At 46.1% G+C, this 23,586-nt stretch overlaps 1 protein-coding gene across 9 annotated transcripts in view; it reads left to right on the forward strand.

Moving 5' to 3' along the window:
• The first annotated feature begins 8,795 nt into the window (after positions 1 to 8,795).
• Positions 8,796 to 23,586, forward strand: part of LOC107108614 (amine sulfotransferase-like) — a 42,031-nt gene continuing 27,240 nt past the window's right edge. For 2 of the 9 annotated variants that reach the window (XM_015409077.1, XM_015409082.1), the window contains exons 1-2: positions 8,872 to 9,011; positions 11,408 to 11,463. Coding sequence is in view for 1 of the 9 variants with exons in the window: in XM_015409075.1 (XP_015264561.1) it covers positions 8,922 to 9,000 (79 nt within the window). In the remaining 8 variants the exon portion in view is untranslated. The other 7 variants (XM_015409079.1, XM_015409078.1, XM_015409076.1 and 4 more) reach the window with 7 other exon arrangements.

Raw genomic sequence — 23,586 nt, forward strand, 5'->3', positions numbered from 1 at the left:
ATTTTCTTGAAGAGATCTCTAGTCCTTCCCATTCTATTGTTTTCCTCTATTACTTTGCATTGTTCATTCAGGAAGGCCTCCTTATCTCTCCTTGCTGTTCTCTGGAAATCTGCATTCAGTTGGGTAAATCTTTCCTTTTCTCCTTTGCCTTTCGTTTTCCTTCTTTCCACTGCTATTTGTAAAGCCTCATCAGACAGCCACTTTGCTTTCTTGCATTTCTTTTTCTTTGGGATGGTGGTGATTGCTGCCTCCTGTACAATGTCACGAACCTCCGTCCATAGTTCTTCAGACACTCTATCTATCAAATCTAGACCCTTGAATCTATTCTTCACCTCTACTGTATATTCATCAGGGATGCGATCTAGGTCAAACCTGAATGGCCTAGTGGTTTTCCCAATTTTCTGAACTTCATCCGAAGACAGAAGCCCAAAACGATGCCAAGGATGTTTAAAGATAGAACGTTTCGACTGAACGTCTTTTTCAACCATCAGTTTGTAGTATTATTCTTTACTTCATGTTTCCATGCAAGGTACAAAAATTCTATAAATGGCTGAGAGCAGCTCTCACAAGATTAACAACATTTTATTCGGATAGCAGCCATTTATAGAATTTTTGTACCTTGCATCTTTAAACATCCTTGGCATCGTTTTGGGCTTCTGTCTTCGGATGAAGTTCACCTATTAAAATCAAGTAGAAACCAGCATGACTTACTAATGTGTTTTCAATAAGTATGAACATGTACAGTAATTCTTTCATGTATTGTAGGTCTTCATGGAACCAGTCCAGCCTCTTCTGCATCAGCGTTTGGGGCATAGACTTGGATTACTGTGATGTTGAATGGTTTGCCTTGGATTCGGACTGAAATCATTCTGTCATTTTTGAGATTGTATCCCAGTACTGACTTTTGCACTCTCTTATTGACTATAAAGGCCACACCATTTTTTCTACGAGATTCCTGGCCACAGTAGAAGATATAATGGTCTTCTGAGTTAAATTTGCCCATTCCTGTCCACTTTATTTCACTGATTCCTAAGATATCAATGTTCATTCTTGCCATCTGTCAGCAAGCTGCCAGTGTTTTGTTTTCTTTTGTTTTCTTTCTGTATACGTGTGTGCGCTTGCCTCTCTCACTGTAGAATTGTAGATGCGCATGTCTATGTAGCTCACCGAAACAATTATCTCGCTCAAGGCCACAGGTGGATGCAAGAGCTTGTTAGTGTAGAGCAGCTCTCACTAAACACCATGAGAAGAAGATAACATGAGAGGCTTGAGACCGTTTAGTTCTCAGGCCCAAAGACGCGCGTGGGAAAACCCACACAGGTCAAAGGCATGCGCGGGAACCCCCGCAATTGGCTCGTAGTAGTTTGAATGTTTATTATATGCTTTGCCACTGCTTGTACCCCTCATTCTGAACAGTGATCCTGTTATGCACCTTCAGCTCTAATAAAGTTACTTTTTCTTCAAAAGCGTGCTTATTACGATGCGAGGAGGAGTCTGACACCATCTCATTTTTGACCACGTCAAGCTTACCTTGATTCATAGATCTTAAATTCAAGTTTCCTATGCAGTATTGTTCTTTGCAGCATCGGACTTTCCTTTCACCATCAGACACATCCACATCTGAGTGTCCTTTCTGCTTTGGCCCAACTGCTTCACTCTTTCTGGGGTTACTTGTACTTGCCCTCTGCTCTTCCCCAGTAGCATATTGGACACCTTCCGACCTGAGGGGCTCATCTTCCAGCGTCATATCTTTTAGCCTTATGATACTGTCCATGGGGTTTTCTTGGCAAAGATACTGGAGTGGGTTGCCATTTCCTTCTCCAGTGGATCACGCTTGGTCTGAGTTCTCTGCTGTGGCCTGTCCATCTTGGGTGGCCCTCCACGGCATAGCCCACAGCCTCATCGAACCACACAAGCCCCCTCGCCATGACAAGGCAGTGATCCATGAGGGGGAAAACTAAGTTAGCTCAGCACAAAATAAATACTGGAGATACCAGGCCTATTGCTCTCCCACCTTACAGAGTAACTGGCCCTAATGCCATCAGTATTGAAAAGGAGGTTAAAGAAATGTTGAACCTTGAACTAATTGTACCCTCAGAAAGTCCTTGAGCCTCACTAGTTATTTTAGTTCCAAAACTGGATAAAACTGTAAGATTTTGTGTGGACTATGGAAAGTTGAATAAGGTGAGTCTCTGATCGACATTGTACATATGAGAGAAGTAGAATGTTATCAGTGACGCACTCTCTAAAAACATCTAAAGGTGTAGGTTTTTAAAACAGTTTGAATTGTGTGTGTGTGTTTAGATAAACAGAAAGACACAGGTAGACAGACAGATAGTTATATAAGAAGTTTGACTTTTGAAAGAAAATGTAAAATGCAAACACATACTTCACCCATTGCACAGGAGAAGCTTGAGAGAACCTCCGCTGAAGCAATGAGAAAAAAAAGGTGGGACATGTGATGGACTGTCAAGAGTTAATGCCTCACAGAGTCTGAGAACCTTTGAGTGACAGGCTACTCATATGGAATCCTGTTGAGAGGGTCAGTTAAAAACTGACAGTTGGAAACTGAAAATTGAAGAAGAGACAGTTTTGCACTGACTGCAGACTGGGAAGGAGGCAAAGAGGACTGAGAGGATCATGGAAGATCCCTATTCAAGCCAGAAAGGGAAATTTCTTCTAGTCAAGAGAAGTAATCCCTGCCCAGTGAAAAGGGAAATAACTCTTAAAAGAGGAGTGATCCCTGATCTGTATATATATAGAAGGATCCGGGGAACTTGGTTGTACCTTCCTGCATTCTAAACTGGAATTATCAGTGAAATTCAGAAACTTATGCTTGCAACTTAAAGCAGAAACTGAAAAGAAAGCGTCTCTCCTCAAAGTTTCAAAGACCTTGTGGAAAAGCAAAACACTTACTAGTTGACAACATATTAGCTGTATTTAGTGTGATTACAAAGTTCCCTCAGTTTATATTATTGGTTCATCTCATACATCCTACTTCCACCTGACCTTTCCCCCTCTAAGTTAAATAAAATATTTTGTATATTTTTGAACTTTCAAAAGTGCCTCATGTCCCATTTCAAAAGCAGAGTATAAGAAGGTGATTTTGTCTCTTCCCTCAAGTCCCTGGGCTGGGCCAGCATCAAAATTTATAATAATATGACAGGGTGGGACAGCCACAGACCAACAAATAAAAAGAAAATAAATATTTTCAGGGGTCATTTCCTGTCAGAGTGCAGTGGAGTGGAGCTCTGGCAGGAAGGAGCCCAGGGGCAGGCACATGCAGCAAGCCCCGTTCTGCCTTCCCTGGCCTGCCCGCCAAAGTGGGCAGACTGGAGAAAGCCTTTGAAGGAGTGGGGAGGCATTGAAATGCCTCCCCGTGCCTTCCCCCGCCTGCCCACTTCAGTGGGCGGGCAGGGGAAGGCCTGCTGAGACCCCCCTGCCTTCCCTGGTCTGTCCTCCGAAGCTTTCCACCTACCCATTGCTCTCTCCTGTGGTGCGGGGTGGTGACATTCACAGCGTTGTCAATGGTTCTCAGCTTGTGGGTCAGCTAAATTTTACTCTAGTGGGGAAGGTCTGGGGTTCAGGGACAGAGCTTTTATTTGCAGCTGTAGGTCCCCAGGTCAACCTCTTGCCCCTGTAGTGAGGGGTCCAGGTGATAGGTGAGGTGCCAGACCTCTGCCTGAGACCTCAAAACCCTGGATAGCCCCTGCCAGTCTGCGGAGACAATATTACCTTGAGGTACCAATGGTCTGATTCAGTATATGGCAATATCATGCATTCCTCTCTACCAGTGGGTTTTTTAAGGTGGGTACTTGGCAATAAGGAGTTGTGGTGGCTCAGTGGTTAAGGCGCTGAACTGCAGGCTGGAAGGTCAGTAGTTCAGCAGTTCGAGACCCGAGTGCCGCATGACAGAGTGAGCTCCCGTCTCTGGTTCCAGCTCCTGCCAAACTAGCAGTTCAAAAGCAAGAAATTGCAAGACGATAAATAGGTACCACTTCGGTGGGAAGGTAACAGCCAGGGGTCTTGTTGTAGAAAAAGAGCTGCCGGAGCTCATTAGCATAACTCATTAGCATAACTTATTTGCATATGCCACGCCCCCTGACATCACCGGAAGTGACAGAAGGCCACACCCCCTGACATCACCGGAAGTGTGTCAGAAGGCCCGGCTACTTACCCTCCTGCTTCATCCTCATTCCCAAACGGAATGAGGATCGAAGCAGAGGGCGGGGTAAAGAAGGGGGCGGGGCTTCACCACGTGACCGCCCCGCCCCCTAGAGGTTCTCTTCCGGAGCTCCGTACCTGAGAGCTCCCCCCCGACTAGAGCCCTGGTAACAGCGTTTCGTGTGCCTCGGCATCTAGTCATGCCAGCCACATGACCATGGAAAGTCTTCGAACAGCGCTGGCTCTTTGGCTTGGAAATGGAGATGAGCACTGCAGCCCTAGAATCGGATTCGACTGGCTTTCAAGCAAGGGAAACCTTTACCTTTACTTACTTGGCAATAACAACCTCTTTATCTTTTGTCTGTTAGCATTTTTCATGGGACAGCATGGCAGCTATGAAGGCAACCCAGAAGAAGGGCCAAGAGGGCTCCCAAATGGGTGCCACCAGCCATTTTATTGTCTGAGGAGGAGGATGGGCCCGCCTTGTGGTATCTGGAGGCCAAAATTACAGTGCTGGAAAGGACCAAAGTGGAGAAGCAGGAGCCAGGTGGTGAGGGCGCATCTAGTGAAGCTACCCCACCTAAATGCACCAGATCTGGGAAATGCGGCCCTCTTGTCGCGCAGCGCGTTCCCAGTTGAACCGGTAACTTTAGAACGTGTAGCACACCTTAGCAGAGTTCCGCTCACCAGCTGCTCCCAATAGCACACCACATAACACAGTCCAGTGGTTACTATTTACACGTAGTTTATTTGCAGATATATACAGCTCACAGACAGAGTGCTTCGCCAGCATCTCATTACAGGGAAGAAGAGACTATGCATAGGCACTCTGTTCATATATACATGGCATAGCCAATCAGCACTGTGCTGAGTCATGGTGACTTAGTTCTTGCCCAGACATGTACAAACAGGATCAGTCTGGTATAGTGTCACATGACATTCACCTGACAACTGCCAGTTAGATCAGGATCATCTAATGCTGAAGATTATATATTGACACCTCTATGCCAGGTTGGCCCAACTGCAGAAGTCCAAAGCAGCGTTCCCGCTAAGCTGAGTTAGTGTGAGCCAGCTCAGTTTTTTACCCTCCAGCTCACTGATTTCTGTCTTAGCTCAGGAAGGATGGCTCCAGAGCTAACTAATTTATGTAGTCGCCAAATCACTCACTCACAACTTTAATGCCAGTAGCTCACAAAGTAGAATTTTTGCTCACAAGGCTCTACAGCTTAGAGGGAGCATTGGTCTGAAGACAAGGTGGAATCGTTGCAGCAGGGCAGGTGTGGTGAGACCCCGGACTGTTACCCACACCAGGCATGCCTTTGGCACCCCTGTGGGGGGGCCCACACAACCCAGCAGCGGAACTGCCATACGCCTACATGGAGAGGTCTCTCCCCCTCGGAGACCACCTGCTGCAGGCCATGAAGATGAAGATCTGGAAGGGGGTTATGTGGAGATGGCATAACATAACACATAACACAGTCTCACTCCTCTTCAGGGATGTTGAAGTGAAAGCAAGTGTGGTGATTGACCCCAGGGAGTTAGAAAAAAATTAAGCACATGCAGATCAACAAGAATTTTGACAACTGGTTTTCGGCTTACACCATTTACATGGGAATGGTGATGCAGGTTCACCCTGGCCAGGGGCCAGCATTGGTAAAGTATCAGGACCTCATTCACAGGGCATATAAGGAATCAGGGGCCACTTGGCTGCATTTTGAATAGAGCAGGATGGGGACCTAGCCCCAATGTAAATCACTAGCCAGATGTGCTTCTGGGGGAAACATATAGATATTTTGCTTGACTTCAGTTTCTCCATATTATCACAGAATGGGTTCCTAAATCACAAACTCTGGCTGAAATCCTTTTTACTTAGAAGTAAGTCTCATTGATATAGAATCAATTTTTAATGGCAGGATTAGGCTGCAAATCTACTTGACTTGTGTGAGTCAATAGAAGCAATTCAGTCTGTATATGATGGCAGTTTGGAGATTTTCAGGCCTTTCTTTCCATGTATTTTTTACACTGGACTGCAGCAGGCATAACAGGATGTTTTTACCAATTTGAAGGTGGTTGTTGATGTTGATGTGGCTTGTCCCAAAGCAAAGGCTCCATCAAACTCCTCAATCTTCTCCTTGGGTTGCGTTGTGTGTGTTCCATTAATGCAGTCTTCAGGGGAAGTCTTGGTGATTCTGGGGCCCTGGGCAAAAGTCAACTATGGCCCCCCACACCCCCTCTATTCCTACCCAACCCACTCAGAACATGAATAAAAGGTCCAGTTTTCACACTGCCTGTGTCTTCAAAACTCAACTACTGTTTTTGACTCTATTTTCCAAAATCCATCAAAGCAATATACCAAACACTGAACTATTACTATAAAAATTAAACTATTATAATGGGGATAAAATAGCTTTTGTTTCTTGGGGCTGCCAGGGCCCAGGGGGTGGGAGGGAGAGATGGGAGTCACTGGCTCCAGCCGGCGTGGAAGCGACCTCTTGGCCGGGAATGGGCTGCCCCCAGCAGAGAAGCCCTGCAGGAAGAGACAGCCGTGGGCCAAAAATCAGAGCTTCCCAGTGTGAAATTTTCTCCCCCCTCCCCCCGCAGTGCACATGCCCGGGGGACGGGGTGGGGAAGGCAAGGGGAGGGGAGGGGAGGGGAGGGGGACAGCAGGGTGTTGAAATAAGGAGGTGACGGGGAAGGGATCCGTTCAGTTGGCTGTCTCCTGCCTTCCTTCCTCCCGCAAGGCACCTGTTTGCTCGCAGCCTCCCAGCCCGGTGGGGAAAGGGGAGACCGTCGTCCTGCCCTCCCATCTCCAGTACCTGGGTCTTGGCATCTTCCGCCTGCCTGACCGTGCCAGAATCTGCACTGGCCCCTCTAGAGACCTGGCTGATGCACTCACCCCTTGCTGTCATCTTCAGCCTGGGGCTGCTACTCCAAGCAGTTACTGCCATTGAAGGCCACCCCCCTCCCCTCCCCTCCCTGCTGTTAGCCCCTTTCCGGGAGGGGGTTGATGAAAATGGGCCTGGGTGTGAATAGGAGTGGTTCACTGATGGCATGGGTTGGGCTGGACACAACATTGGGGAATTTCAGATTACCCTTTTTAAGCCATTATTGTACCATTTTGGAGTAAACCGGTACAGGGGTGGCCATTTCACACAGCCTTTCCCCTACCAGTAAGGAGCCGTCTCTGAAGTGGTTTGGCATTTCAGACTACACCGCTTTGTTTTCCTGCCCTTTTCCACCCACACAAGCGAACTTCGTCTTTTTTAAAAAAATGTTCTTTTAAGAGCGCTATAGCGCTATAACTCAACACCAAAACAGCACAATAGTGACCCCATTGGAATACCTGGACTCCATTGAGATACATGATATTGGGGGATTTAAAAATAGGAAGTGTAAGCTCGGGAATGCACAGTTTGAGAGCATTTTTTTAAACACTAGCTCCTTCCCAGGTTGCAAATAGTATCCTCATTTTGATGGCCAGCATTTCAGGATGCCATGCCTCCAGGGGGGACCTGGGGATCCCCTGTACTTTCAGCCAGTGTTCCCTGTAAGATGAGTTAGTGTGAGCTGGCTCACAGTTTTTTTAGCCTCTGGCTCACATGTTTTTGTCTTAGCTCAGGAAGAACTGCTCCAGAGCAAACTAATTTATGCAGTAGCCAAATAACTTGCTCACAATTCTAATGCCAGTAGCTCACAAAGTGGAATTTTTGCTCACAGGACTCCACAGCTTAGAGAGAGAATTGCAGAGTTATAGCTTATCTCCTGCCTACAGACATCAGTTCCCAGGCATATAGCGAATGCTGTGGAAGGAGGACTCCATGGCATTGTACTCCATTGAAATCCCTGTTCTCCCCAGATGTGATCTCATGTACCTCAGTGGTCCAGGCATTCCAATGGGGTCACTATTGTGCTGTTTTGGTGTTGTGTTATAGCACTCTTAAAAGATTTTTTTTTTAAGACAGAGATTGCCCGCATGGGCGAAAAAGGGTGGGGAAAAATTGGAGGAAGCGCTATGGGGGCATTTTACCGGTGGGTGGGTGCAACGTATCTCACCACCCCCGCGGCAGGGATTCTGCAAAGAGATGCGATCCCCCACCGCGATTTGGTGAGACTTGGGAGCCCTATCCTAAGACCATCGAAAATTTGTGTTTTTTGAGAACCGCTGTTAGGAAACCCTTACTAAAAGGGTTCTGTCTGAAATGTCAGTACAGAAACCATTAGTGAACAGTTCCTGAAACGGAACATATCGCTGTCTGGAATTCCCCACTTTGCTGCCTTAACATGCCCAACTTCTCCATGTCTTTTCCCTCCCCGGCCCTTCTGGCTGATCACCCTGAGGCAGGCGGACTCACTTTGCTTAGGGGCCTGCCTGCTTCTGTTGGGAAAGCTGGGGGATATTGACACCCACATGGGCGCCGCTGCCTCCCTCCCCGCCAGCCGTGTTCTCCCATTTATCAAGGCCGGCAGTGTGAAAGGGCATGGAGGTGGCTCGCTGGTGGGAGGGGGCTGGCTGTGGGGTGTCTCTGGGTGAGTTTGATTGGCATAGCTCCCCTCCCTCCCTCCCTGCCTCCTGTAAGTCAGCCAGCGCAGAGATCAGGTTTCTCCTCTGTCACAGGAACTGCCTCCTTCTCCTTCGCAGGCAGGAAGAGAGTCCAGTCTCTCCTAATCTGCAGCTGGTGTTGGAGGAAGGCAAGGCAAGCTCAGCTCTGGAGAAAGTCACTTGCTCCTCTTTGCAAATGGCATTTTAACTTCTTTGCATGGTTGGATTCTTCTCCCCCTCCTCCCGCCGCTCTTTGATGAGGCTTGTCACCCTGCTTGTTTCTGCAAGATTCCACGGTCTGTCAGCTGTGAGCAATTAATTATGGTGATGTGGTGGTGTTTCTTTTGGCCTTTGTTAGCTCTGGCTCTTAAGGGGGGGGGTTGTGGCATTCCTTTCCCCAGGAAAGTTTGGGAAGGAAGTCGTAATCCAGGTAAATCCAGGTAAATCTCATCTTTCATAAAGAGAGTGAGCATTCTGGCTTCAACCAGGAAGGAAAGCAAGCTTCATAGCCATCCCTGCAGTTTCCAGTCCTGACAGTGTGTGCAACTTTTGTTTTGTTTTTGTTTTTCCTCCTTTCACTTCCTTTGAGATTTGCAGAATGTTTCCTCTGTGCCTGAAGGATCACTGTAAATTTAGTTTAACCTGACTTTTCAAAAAGGGTCATGCTGGCTAATAGCTTAAACAATATCAGTAATCATGTTCCAAACTCTGCTGTATACCCAATGGTATCCACAGTCTTACAATGCACTTTATCTCCTTGCAGGTCCTCCCTAGAATTTTTTTTTTAAAGGTGTTTGGCATGCAGTGTCCAGAAGGCCATTCCATCAGACAGGAGCAAGAGCCCCCAAAGCCCAGTTTGTTCCACCTCACAGGGCTCTACCCTGAGGGAGAAACAGTGTAAGGAGTGCTGGGTGAACTGAAGTTGGCTCGTACTAGGAAAGCTTGTGAACAGAGAATCCTGCAGATCTGTTTTCTTTTCTTATTTTAAAGTAGCCTAATTGATTTCCAGTGAAGCTTAAAATGATGGGGCTTAGGTATGAAAGTTCAAACTAAAGGGGATGCAGTTTAAGACTCTCTTTTCTTCTCCTGTGATTGCTGTTTCTCCACTATCCTTTTACCCTCCACCTTGCTATCTATGTGCAGGTTCCATGCCTTTCCCCTCATCTGTCCTATTACTTTGCCACCCATTTTACATTCTTTACAAAATGCCAGATGGCTTGTATATCTGAGATCTGCAAGTAGAATATAGATGCTAGCAGTGGAATTCTAAGCAGAATTACACCATTCTAAGTCGATTAACTTTAGTGGGTTTAGAAGGGTGTGACTGTTATGATCGTACTGCGATCCCCCCTCCTCACAACACACAGGTGTACAAACAAGAGCCTCCCAGTCTTAAGAATGTGTAAAGACATGCATATGGTGTGCAACAAACCTCCATCACTCTTAAAAACCCAGGGTTTCCCTCCCCCCCCAGGATACTTAGGCTTCCTGGGTATTATTATTATTTTTTAAAATCTGTGAAGGGTATGTGTGTGCACAGACTACACTGATCTGCTTGGGGTTTCTTCTTAAAATGAGAGATATTTTTAAACCATATACCTAATATGTTTTAAAATATTCTAATTTTTAAAAAATGAAATTAGAAAATGTGCATTAGATGCTTTTAAAATATTATCTACAAGCCACCTTTGGTTGAAGTACTAGGAATGCGTACTGGAAAATGTTATAGTACTCAGTGGGGCCTTAGTTGAGAGCAAATGGATACAGGATTGGGAATTAGTTGTCTTATGTAGTAGCCATCAGCTTGGCTGAGCAGCTTGTTGATCATGAACCTCATTTCAACATCACAATTAACAGCATTTTTCAAAATGCTTTGTGATTTGTGTTTTCCTGTTTGAGAGAGAAAATCAGAAATTGTATTATTTGTTTTCACAATTAAAAAAATAAATTAGCAAAGTAACATGGGGTGTGGCCTAATATGCTAATGAGCTGTATTGTCATGGGTGTGGCCTAATATGCTAATGAGTTCCTGCTGGGCTTTTTCTACAAAAATAGCCCTGGTTACCTCCTTTCAGCCGCGAGCCTGGTTTCCGCCTGCTGTTGTCCTGGGGTATTTCGATGTTCTTTTGCTGTGGAGTTAGGGCGATTCTGCTACTACCATTCCCTCCGTATTTTCTCAACTGGGAGGGAAAAGTGCAGCTCAAAACCACATTCAAATACTCCAGGCCAACGCTATACTGACTGCAAAGTCACCCCTGAACAGCCATAAAACAGCCATAAATCTATGATCCGATGATCAAAGGAAGAGAAAGTAGCATGGAATGCAGAGGAAAATTTCTATTCCAATGTGAGTTAGTAAAACAATGGAGGGGAAAGGCAATGCAGAATCAGCCTTAAATTTCCTTGATTCGAACACTGAGAAAATCTGTCCTACTGTGTCAGATTTGGAAGTTGGTTGGAAAGTAAAGCTTACAGATAAGCCAGTCTTCAGCGCTTGCTCCAGTGTAGTAGGTGATTTTTGTCACAGTGGTGGGAATGATGTTTGCGAATAGCAGCTTATGCAATATTTTATGAAGGTGTAGTCCATAGTTCAAAGATCTGATTGTATCCTGGAAAAAGGCTAAGTTCAGGTCAGCTCTGCAGGTACTGTAAATAGTTTGCCTCACTTGAGGCACTGAGAGATAATCTTTGTTATTAAGCTAGAATACTCTGAGGAGCAGAAGGGGAGCAGATCTCCAGGACTGAAAGCCTCTCCGAAGGTAAGGACAGTAAAGAAAGCGTTCTAGGGCTGCATCTGCATGGCCAAGATGCTCTGTTTCTCTGTTGTTGCTGCTGCTGCCGCTGAGGCATTTGCAGTATCAGCACTGCGTGGGAGTTTTGTGTGTCCCTTTGTCTGGACCTCTGCACCAAAAAGTGCCTGGGACTTCAATGCAAGCTGGGAAATCATGGCAACCTGGGAGATCGTGGCAATAGATTGTTATAACATTATAATGCTGTAACCCGATCGCCACTGCCAGTTTTTGAAAGCCTTTTCACAAAGCCCCCTGGTGGTGCAGGGTGTGTGTGTGTGTGGCCATAAAAGGGGGGTGGGTGAGGCAAGGAAAGTGGCGCCAGTGTGGGCAGGACCTTCAAAAACATGAGCCTTCCCATCTATACGGCTGGGACCTTTCCAGAAAGATCAGCTCAAGCCAGATTGGTGAAAAACTGGAGCAAAGCAGGGAAGAGCCCAGTATGGGGATGATTAGGGTGCAAAGTCACGTGGGTGCTCCGAAACCTCCACCTGAAAAGCAATCTAGGTCACAAAGGGTTTGCATATATAGCGCAAAAGGAAAACAATTAGCAAACATTTCTTTTGTCAAAAGTATTGCCAGAGTTTGAGTTTGGTGATTAAATATATAGGAAAATACAGAGGAGATGTATATATAGATACAGACATAGATATAAAATATATGGGGGGGGAGTCAAAAAGGCACCCTAGACTGCAGTCATGCACACTAAATAATCCACTTTCAATGCCCATTCCAACTGGATTTTGCCAGTTCACACAGTAAAATCCAGTTGGAAAGTGCACTGAAAGTGGATTATTTAGTGTGTGTGACCACACCCCTAGACAGAGTTTCCCTAATAACAAAGAACTTCTAAATTCACTTAAGTGGAGAAGGGAGTTCTGCTTGCTTGTATATTTATTTTCTTTTAAAGCAAAACTTTACTGAACATTTTAAAATGACAGAATATCTTTACACACAAATGGATGGTCTACCTGTTATTTAGCCCCTCAAGTGGCATGAATAAGGAAGCTATTATGAACTGAGATCGAGGCAGCTCTTAAACAAGTGATTTCATTTTATTCAGCTCATAACAACACTAGACAACGTACATAGAACAAGACTGACTTATATATGATTTGAACGGGCAAAACCACACCCCACAAACAGATAACAACCTATTGGAATACGTAGCTTCAAGCCAATGAGATTGTTTCCCACCGAAGTCAAAAGCTTCTTTGATTGGTCTATATGTCAATCCATGTAATGCTAAGTTATACTGGAACTGTGCTTAAGTTAAATCATGCTTTATTGACTTAATACATAACACCCCTCCCCCCTAAGTCAGCACCCATAGTCATGTAATTTTGCGGGCCGAGTCCTTACGCGTTGTGAGTGCCTCGGCCCCACCACATGGCTGATGTCTCTTGGACCAATGTCCCAGGGTATGACTGGACAGTGAGTGCTGGAAGTTCCTGGCTCAATGGGCAGCGCCAGTGTCTGAAAAGTCTCAGGCCCTATGTCAGAGAAGTTCTTGCGCCTGGTATTGGGAGAGTTCTTGCCCCCTGTGCCAACAGGTGGCGCTGCTGATGTTGGCCCCACCTCTGATGGTATCTGGGGAGCGATGCCATTGTCACAGTTCTCTCTCTGGTTGTCTGGGTCCTCTGTCTCTGCCTCTCAAACCCAACGCCTCTGGAGCTGATCAAGGTGCCTGCACAGATTCTGCCCCTCAGCAGTGGAAACTAAGTATGACACTGGTCCGGTGCTAGCTGTCATGGTTGCTTCCACCCACAATGGACCGTCGCTGTAGTTGCCAGGCTGGAACAAGCGAATGGGGAGCCTGTCGTTGTGGCGGCCGGTCAGCCATGAGGTCGGGGTGCAGGCGGTCCAATACGGTTGTCAAGTGATGGTGCATCAGGAGTGTGGCGTAATATGTTGCTGAAGCAAGAAATCAGCCATTTTCAACGCGTCCTTGGTTGTACAGACCATTCGTTCAGCTTGTCCATAGGTGGACGGATGGAACGGGGCAACTGTGATGTGCCTAATCGAGTTGGCCTCCATAAACTGCTGGAACTCAGCCAAGGTAAATTGAGTCCCGTTATCGGACATGATGGTCTCAGGCAGTCCATGTGTACTGAATATGCGGCGGAGAGCTCTAATGACTGAGGCCGAAGTCATAACGGACATCGTGGCCACCTCCAGCCATTTGGAAAAGGAGTCCACTATGATCAGGAACGTTTTACCTTGGAAAGGTCCCTCACAATCGATGTGCAGTCGGGACCAGGGCATTCGGATAGTCTCCCATCTTTGCACTGGTGCCTGCAGTGGCTCCGGATGTGTCTCTTGACAGGCTCGGCATGTATGGACCCATGTCCTGGTCTAAGCGTGACCACCACACATAACTGCGGCTCAATGCCTTCATGTGCACCAAACCTGGATGACCAGCGTACAGCGCCTCTAGCACTCGATGCCAGAGTCTTGGGAGAACAACCATGTGATTTCCCCACAGGAGGCAACCTTTATGCACTGACAGTTCGTGTTGCCGTGATTTGTACACTGTAAACCTTGCACTCCAGCTGGCCATCCCCTCCACACCCAGTTCAGGACGTGGGCGATGGTGGGGCCCTTGGCAGACTGGGCCACGACATCGGATGCGTGAAATGGAGGCTGCAGCAACTCTTCAAGGTCCATCACCTCATATGCTGGGGCAGGATCCTCGGCCGGGACTCGAAGCAGCAGTCTGCTGAGTGCATCAGCATGTCCAGTGGCTTTACCTGGCCTGTGTATCAGCTCGTACATGTGTTGCCATGCAAGCCTATCAATGTGTTTTTAAGAAATATGAATTGTGCAAAGGGACTGTACAGCATAGAGACCTGAGAATACCTGTTGAGACTCTAGCTCTCAATATTGACCACTCCTTAGTCCCCCTCCCCTCTTCCAGCCAGCCAATAGTATGTTTTATCGGACGGACTAACAGAAGGTGTCACAGGGGGATGTGGCCAGCCTGGCCAGCCCACCCACACCACATTATAAAAGATGCTGCCTGACCACATGGTCTCTCTCTTACCCTCTCCACGACCCCTATCAAAGCTTTAACCCTCTTATGTCCAGCTTGCTATCCACATACCCTACCTCCATCTTTAACCTGTAGTCTGCAGCTAGAGTCCACGTGGTTCTGCTGGTTCAGAGCATGTGTTCCCCATATTCTACTTCTAAACCCCTCTATTCTTCCACTGGAATGGCTCAACCAATGAGGACAGGTAAATATATCCCAACCAACGAGTGTCCTGCTATTGCAACTGTGTTAAGGATCTATCTTTATTTCTTAGTATAAGTATAAATGTGTGTATGTTTGTGTATTGTTTGAATGATACATATCCTTCAGTAAAAATACATTATATTTTACTGAATACAGTCTCTATGTCTGTTCTGATACTTACAGCCAAGGTGGGACTTCTGTATACATTGGTGTGAATCCTAATTTGCCTATTGCCAATTACTAATCATAACCTCCCCTAGACTAATTAAGAATTCAAGGCAATTTGGCTAACACATGTATGCTGACAGGAACACCAACCAACAAAGCATTTGAGGGGACATGACTTGTGGAGTTTGATGGCTTGGCACAAATAGTCCCAACAGCGACTTGTGATCAGTAATGATCTTGAAATGGTGGCCATACACAAAATCATGAAATTTCTTGACGCCCGCAACCAGGGCGAGTGCCTCTTTCTTGATCTGTGCATAGTTTCTTTCACAGCAGGAGCCAGAGTCCTTGAAAAGTATGCAACAGGGGCTTCTCTACCATCTGGTAACCAATGACTCAGAACAGCCCCAATCCCATTGGGCGAAGCGTCAGTAGTAAGTATTAGCGGCAGTCTCATTGAAATGCATAAGGACAGATCTGGACGAAAGTAAGTCCTTGACAGTGGCAAATGCTCAGGCATGACTTGGGCCCCAGCTCCACGGAGACTTTTTCTCCAGCAGATGATGCAGCGGTTCCATCACTGATGCTTTATGCAGCAGGAAGGCGTGATAGAAGTTGAGGAGTCCCAGAAACTATTGGAGCATCTTCTTTGATGTAGGCGTTGGGGCATTGTGGATTGCCTGGACTTTGTTGTCAGTCGGGTGGACATTGTCAGCATCAATCAGGAACCTTAGAAACTTGACCCGATGTACCCCAATCTGGCATTTTTCGTGCTTTACCTTTAGACCCACCTCCTGGAACCGTTGGAGGACCTGACGAAGGCGCGCACGCAACGCTTTGTTTGATTCGCTGGCGATCAAAATGTTATCGAAGTAGGAAACAACTCTGGGAATATTACACAGGATACCTTCCATAAGGCCTTGGAAAAGTCTCAGGGCCACACTGACCCTGAACTGTGAGCGGTTGACTTTGAAAGCCCCTCGATGCATTGTGATTGTTTGGGCTTCCACTGTTTCAGGGGTGACAGGCAGCTGCTGGTAGGCCTGCACAAGATCAAGCTTGGTGAAGACCTTGCCTATGGCCAATGAGGTCAAGATGTGACTTACAATTGGAGTATTGCTGCAAAGCCCTATTAATTGTGCAGTTATAGTCTGCACAAATTCGTACGGATCTGTCAGGCTTGACCGGCATCACTATAGGTGTTTCCCACCTTGCATGTGAGACGGTCTCCAACACTCCCTGTGCAATAAGGTGATCGAGCTCCTCATCGATCCTGGCCTTCATAGCAAATGCCACCCGCCATGATTTCAGGTGAACCGGCATGACGTTTGGGTTGAGGTGATATAAATGATATAAATGGAGACGAGGCTGATATCTTAAAATCAAGTTGTTCTTTTTACTGAGTAATAATATTTAGTTCGCATACATACAAAAACAGAGTCACACACACAATCGTACAAGTTCCTCAGAGTTACAGGAATAGGAAATAGTCACTTTTGTACTAAAGGATGGGGGGGAAGTAGCAAATACTTAGCTGATCCGAAGCTTGACCCTCTCAATGAAGAATACAAGAATGAGACTAGAATAACTAAAGAGAATCTAAATTCACACAGTTGGAACCTGCCAACACGTGCGGACCTCTGTGGCTGCAGTCCACGAGGTCAGTGAGAACAAAGAGTTACTTGTATAGCAAGGCTGTAATTAAATAGCTTAAGGAGAGAAGATGGCTAGCGGGGTTCAAACTGTTGAACCTCACCTTATATAGGGGGGCTCTTGGGGGCTGGCATTGATGCCATCCTCCTTGTCCTTCCCACCTGTGGTCCGTCCCAAGAACTAACACTATTGGCTATTAGGTAATGACGTGCCTACCTAGAAGGAGTGGGCAATATTGAAATCTTAACCTTTAACTCAAGGGATGCATCTGGTCAAGGTGTGAAGATGGGTACCAAGGCAACCATTGAAGTGTAGATGACTCTGGTTTGCCCCAAAGCCATAAAGTGACCATTTGGCAGGAAACTGTCTCTTCAGATGCAAACCAGATATCAGGGTTACGTGTTTCCTTACAGTTCATTCATGGTGGTTGAAACCATAAAAGTTGTTGTTTTGTGCTGATCACAATGGCGATGTATCCTTCTTCCTCACGCTGGGCTGTGTGAGTGCAAGATACTCTCCAGATGAAGCAGTCACAGCACACAATGCAAACAGCTTTCCCAAGCCCATAGGGATTTATAGGCACAGTCCATGGAAGTGAGTGTGTGTCAGCAAGCGCAAATACATAAAAGCAAATATTCAGTTCATCTCCTAACACCTCCACGCTTTCTCGGTGCACTGGTAGCTGTTTACGGGACTCTGGTGGTGTCCTCGACTGTCACACATCTCGGGTAGACTGCTCCGCAGCTTCGGTGGCAACCACTTCCTCGTAGGCTACCTGGAAGGTGAGTTCCTTCTTTGCAAACAGCCATCGTTGCAGTTTTTCATTCTGTAGGCCGCAAACTAGCCGATCTCGGAGTCTGTCACTTAAGTCCGTAAAGTTGCCTTGCCATGCCATCTTTCGGAGCTCTGCCATGTACTCGGCAATGGTACTCAGCAATGGTACAATGTACTCGCCCTTGCTCTGGTCTCGCTTGTGGAAAGTGTGCCTGTAGGATATTTCGGACGGTTTGGGCATGAAATGGTCATGCAGTTTCTTAGTGATTTCAGCTAACGTGGATGTTGAGAGTTCTGCAGGTGCCACTAGCATCCGGGCCACATTAAATATGTTCTTCCCGCAGACAGTCAGGAACGTAGCCTTCTTTACGTCAGGATCAGTAACCTTGGTCGCGGTAGTGTAGAATTCGAACCGGGAGATGAAGGTGTCCCAGTCCTCGGTGCTCGCATCTATGAGTTCGAACTGTCCCACAGTGACCATGGTAGACTCGTTCTGCTGCAGCAGCAGTGGCTGGCTCGCTGGCATCACTTGGGACCAAGGCGACTGTTCCTTGGTCATCCGTCGTGACTAGCTCTTAGGGCCAAGGCGACAATTCTTTGCCCTGTTAGTGATTTGCTAATGGTTCTGTGGGGCTGCCTACCCACTGCATCCCATTCTCGTCACCAGTATTATGAACTGAGATCAAGGCAGCTCTTAAACAAGTGGTTTCATTTTATTCAGCTCATAGCAACACTAGACAACATACATAGAACAAGGCTGACATATTATTTATTATTTATTTATTATTTTAATTTATAGCCCGCCCTCCCCACAAGCGGGCTCAGGGCAGCTCACAAATAGGGCAAATGCCAATACATAAAACAAGTTAAAAACAACATAAAAACAATCATTTACAATATTCCAAGTGCTCTGGATTTGAACGGGCAAAACCACACCCCACAAACAGATAACAACCAATTGGAATACGTAGCTTGGAACCAATGAGATTGTTTCCCGCTGAAGTCAAAAGCTTCTTTGATTGGCCTATTTATCAATCCATGTAATGCTAAGTTATACTGGAACTGTGCTTGCTAAATCATGCTTTATTGACTTAATACATTACAGAAGTGCTCTAATGAAGGTATTCACATGTATGCAGACCATGCTACGTAATCAATATAGCTCTGCTTTGTATTTGAGGGGAAGCTGCGGTGGCTCAAGTGGTTAAGACGCTGAACTGCAGGCTGTGGAAGGTCAGTAGTTCAGCGGTTCAAGACCCGGGTGCCGCAAGACAGGGTGAGCTCCTGTCTCTAGTTCCAGCCCCTGCCAACCTAGCAGTTCGAAAGCAAGAAATTGCAAGTAGATAAATAGGGACCACTTCGGTGGGAAGGTAACAGCGTTCCGTGCGCCTTGGTGTTTAGTCATGCCGGCAACATGACCACGGAAACGTCTTCGGACAGCGCTGGCTCTTCGGCTTTGAAACGGAGATGAGCACCGCAACCCTAGAGTCGGGTTCGACTGGCTTTCGAGCAAGGGAACCTTTACCTTTACCTTGTATTTGAGTACTGGATACAGAAATAGGTGGAACAGGGGTCTGTGTACATGTAGCCATTCATGGGACCATCCACACCAAATAACAAATACTGTATGTTCCCAGCTCTGACAGTGCTACTAATTACTTGCTGATCAAGGGACCATGCTATACATAGGCTATAGCTCTGTCTTGTATTAGAATACTGGATCCAGAAATACATGGAACAGGGGGCTGGGTACATGTTGCCATTCATGAGGATGGCCACCACAAATAGCAGATGTGCTATGCTTTCCTCTTGGGCAAAGGAGCAAAAAAAATGCCTGGAATAAGCACAGATCCTCAACAATGGACTACCTAACAGAGGTATTAGTCCAGAAACTACAACCTGCATCATGCCCAGATTGCAACTGTGGTGGTGAAAGTGCCATCAAGTTGCAGATGACTTATGGTGACCCCATAGGGTTTTCAAGGCAAAAGACACACAGGGGTGGTATGCCATTGCCTGCTTCTGCATAGCAACCTGGACTTTCTTGTTGGTCACCCATCCAAGGACTAACCAGGGCTTGGGTTGCCAGATCCTTCCAAGTCCCTGGCAGGGGACTTTAGGGGGCATTATTGGAGGGTGTGCGGATGTCCCCAATGTGATGACATCACGCAGAAGTGACATCATCACATTGGGGACCGGCATCCTCCCGCTTCTTGCCAAAAGTATTTAAATGGTCCCTTTAAATGCTTTTGGCAAGAGGTGCCCCCCCCTGCACGTGCCTGCACTCCTAGCCACAAATTTGTGGTTTGGAGTGCAGGTGCACACAGCCACCCCTCTTTCTCCCTCCCTCCTGCAAGATTTAAAGGGCCCTTCAGCTGATTGGCAGGCTACGTGCTCCCACTGGTCAGCTGGAGGGCCCTTTAAATCTTTCCGTAGGTGTGGTCAGGTGGTTGTTCTTGGGGGCATAGATTCCCCCAGTTGGCTGGTGGCAGGAAGGAGCCCGTAAAATCTGGGGAACCCCTGCTCAGACCCTGCATAGCTTCTGAGATCTGGTGAGATTAGGCTAGCCTAGGACATCACTATGATAGGACCAAATAATTTCAGCCATGGCTTATTTAATAGCTCATTGTCCGGTGTGATACATGCAAGTATTTTGCAGTGGTGCCCTCATGCTAGAAAGAATAAATAGACACAAATTTGGTATTAAAATTGGCCGTTGGTTGCGAAACCTATGGCAGACCATTTCAGTCTACCAGGACAGTCTATTCTTTTTTAAAAAAATATATATATTTATTAAATTTTTTGTTATACAAACACACCACAACAAAACAAAACAAAACATATCATCACACACCAACTAGATTTTCCACACTTCACATAAATCACCTGGCAAGATTATACATTAGCTATTAGAATTATCTTTTGCCCATACACTTTAGTTGCCATACCCCTTCTCTATTCTAATTCAATCTTACTTCTCATTTTTTTCTGCCATAATTCTTTATAACCTAATACACCGGCTGCAATAATTTTATAGTTTTATATACTCAACAAATTTTATCACATATTTAATCACGTTAAAGTCCTGTTAAATTCATTTTCATCATAAAGCCATCAATATTCCATTCTTATCTTCAATATGAATACCATAGCCAAATTAGTTCCTAAAGTGGGCAAGTCTAAATATTGCTCTTAATCCCACACCTTACATAAAGACTCCCACTACTACAGTTCATCTACCAAATTGCTTCTTAATTTCCAGCAGATAACGTACTCTCTAATCTTAAACCATCTAAATAATAATAATAAAATTTCTATTGCTTGCATTTCATTTCTAGTTATACTGTAATCTTAATATTATTATACAGTAATAATATTATGCAATAATCTTAAACCAACTAAATCATAATAATAATAATATAGTAATATCATATCCAACACAATAATAACATACTCTCTAATCTTAAACCATCTCAACAATAATAGTAAAATTTCTATAGCCAAGTTAGTTCCTAAAGTGGGCAAGTCTAAATATTGATCTTAATCCCACACCTTACATAAAGACTCCCACTACCACAGTTCATCTGCCAAATTGCTTCTTAATCTCTCATGGTTATTACCTAAGTCTCCAACACATGACATACTCTCTAATCTTAAACCATCTAAATAATAATAATAAGATTTCTGTTGCTTGCGTTTCATTTCTGATTACCTAGGTGCAAATTTTAGTTTTAATCACTATACCTGTTCTTTACAATCCTCCTTCTGCTCCTAGACATAAGATCCCTAACCAAATTATAATGCAATAATCTTAAACCCTCTAAATCATAATAATAATATTATAGTAATATCATATCCAACACAATAATCCTATATAACATTAAATCATAATATTTTATATCAACCCAGAAAATTCATTTACTCTTATAATGAGAGCTTAATTACCAATTTTCATACTCCGTCCTTTTCACCATCATTTGTATTCCGCACATCAATAAGACCTCTAAGCAACAGGGAAATATTATTACATTACATACAATTATCGATCATCATTACACAAAGACTGAGTTCCAGATCTTTCTTACAGGACAGTCTATTCTTGACCTGAAAGTTATCATTATTCCAAAGAGGAACTGCTGATTTAAAACATATTAGTAGGCTGGATTGTATCACCAAGAGGTTAAACAGAGTTCTCACTTTTCTTAGCCACTATAAGTGTTTGAATGTTTAACATACCACATAGTTTTCAAGAGTTACAAGTTTGGATAATGGTCACTGGGCTTAGAGTGTATAGTTTGCAGTGTTACATTAAAAAGTCACAAGAACACATGCATTTCATGGGCTTTTTATCCTCTTCACAATTCCCCACCCATAATTCTTGCCTATGTATATATCTGAGGTATAACTTCATGGATCTGATTTAAGTGGGTCCTACCCACTGAAACTTGTGCTACAAAGAATCTATTAGTGCACAAAACTCCTTTGGGTTTTGGGTGTTTGAGAGTGTGTTCAGAAGGGCATTGGCCCGGCTCAAATTTGATCCCTGAAAAGTACTGAGACTTACTAGTGATTTCAGCTCTCATACTTTATTTCAGCTCAGAACAAGACAAGAGTACCCAGTTCGCAGGCTGGTTTATATGTGCTCAAACTCCGCTCCCCAAACACACCCACACACAAGTGATTGGCTATTTACCCCCTTCTCACCCAGTCCAAGACACGGCAACGGATCGGATCTTTTGCAGTGCGGTGCGCCATTTCCCAAACGTGCACCGGTTGATCGGGAAGAGCCTCTAAAAGCACGACCTGATGAGCAGGAGCCAGGTCCGGATCCTGAGACGGCAGCGGGAGACGGCTCAAAGCATCTGCATGTCCCATCGCTTTCCCTGGCCGATGGACGAGCGCATATGAGTATCCTGCCAAGAAAACAGACCACCGGAGCACCCGGGGAGACGTCATCTAGGGGGGTTGGGGGTCTGGAGCCAGGAGGCCGAGAAGCGGTTTATGGTCCGTGAGGATCATGAACGGCCGACCTTACAAGTAATGGTGAATTTTTTTCACCCCCGCCACAATAGCCAGCGCCTCCTCGTCAATCTGCGCATAGTTGTGCTCGGCAGATGACAAGGTGCGAGAGTAATAAGCAACCGGAACCTCCCAGCTGTTCAGTAACTGGTGGCCCAAGACCGCCCCGACCCCCGTACAGAGAGGGCAGGACCACGGGAAGGGCCTCATTGAAATGGGAGAGGACCAAGTTGGAGACAAGAAGGTCCTTTACCGCCTGGAAAGCGGCGGCGTGCTCCGGGCCCCAGACCCACGGAGCATTTTTATCCAGCAGGCGGTGCAGAGGTTCCACCGCCACGGCCTTTAGGGGGAGAAAGGAGTGGTAAAAATTTAACAGGCCTAAGAAAGCCTGTAATTCAGCCTTGGACGTAGGTGGGGGCGCCTGTGAGATAGCCGTTGTTTTTTCTTCCATGGGGTGAATACCCTGAACATCCACGGCGAACCCCAAGTACTCCACCTTGGGAACCCCGAGCAAGCATTTCTCTCTCTTGACCTTCAGGCCAGCTGTGTCGAAATGCTGGAGCACTGCCCACAGTCGGTTGGTGAAGGTCGAGGCATCCGGGGCAGAAATGAGCATGTCATCTAGAAATGGCCGCACTCCTGGAATACCTTTCAACGAACTATTGAAAACTCCCCGGTGCGACCGACATCCCAAACTGGAGCCTATGTACTTTGAAAGCCCCCTTGTGCGTGGCAATCATTTGGGCTTCTGCTGTGGCAGCATCCACCGGCAGTTGCTGGTAGACCTGGGCCAAGTCCAGCTTGCCAAAAATCTGAGCCCCCGCCAGTGCGGCTAACACGTGGCTGACCACCGGTACTGGATAGTTTGCACAAATCCGCACATCGCCATTTGGCTTGACCGGGGTGACAATCAGAGTCTCCCACCGTGCGGAAGCAACGTGCTCTAATACCCCCTGAACTACCAAGCGATCAAGCTCCGCCTTGATCTTTGGCCTCATCGCAATGGGGTGTGTGTCTGGCCTTAACCCGGATGGGGTGGATAGCCGGGTCGAGGTCAAGGGAAATGGGGGCTCCTGTGTAGCAGCCGAGTGTGCCATAGAAGACCCTGGGGAACTCATTGCACACAGCCATGAAATTCTCAGCCCTGAGCTGATTAATTCCCCCAATCGTCAATCCCAGGGGCCCGAACCAAGAAAGTCCCAGCAGACTGGAGAGCCTCCCCACCACCACCAGCAATTCCAATT

The sequence above is a fragment of the Gekko japonicus genome, unplaced genomic scaffold, assembly GCF_001447785.1.
Source record: "Gekko japonicus isolate JY-2015 unplaced genomic scaffold, Gekko_japonicus_V1.1 scaffold50, whole genome shotgun sequence".
NCBI lineage: Eukaryota > Metazoa > Chordata > Lepidosauria > Squamata > Gekkonidae > Gekko > Gekko japonicus.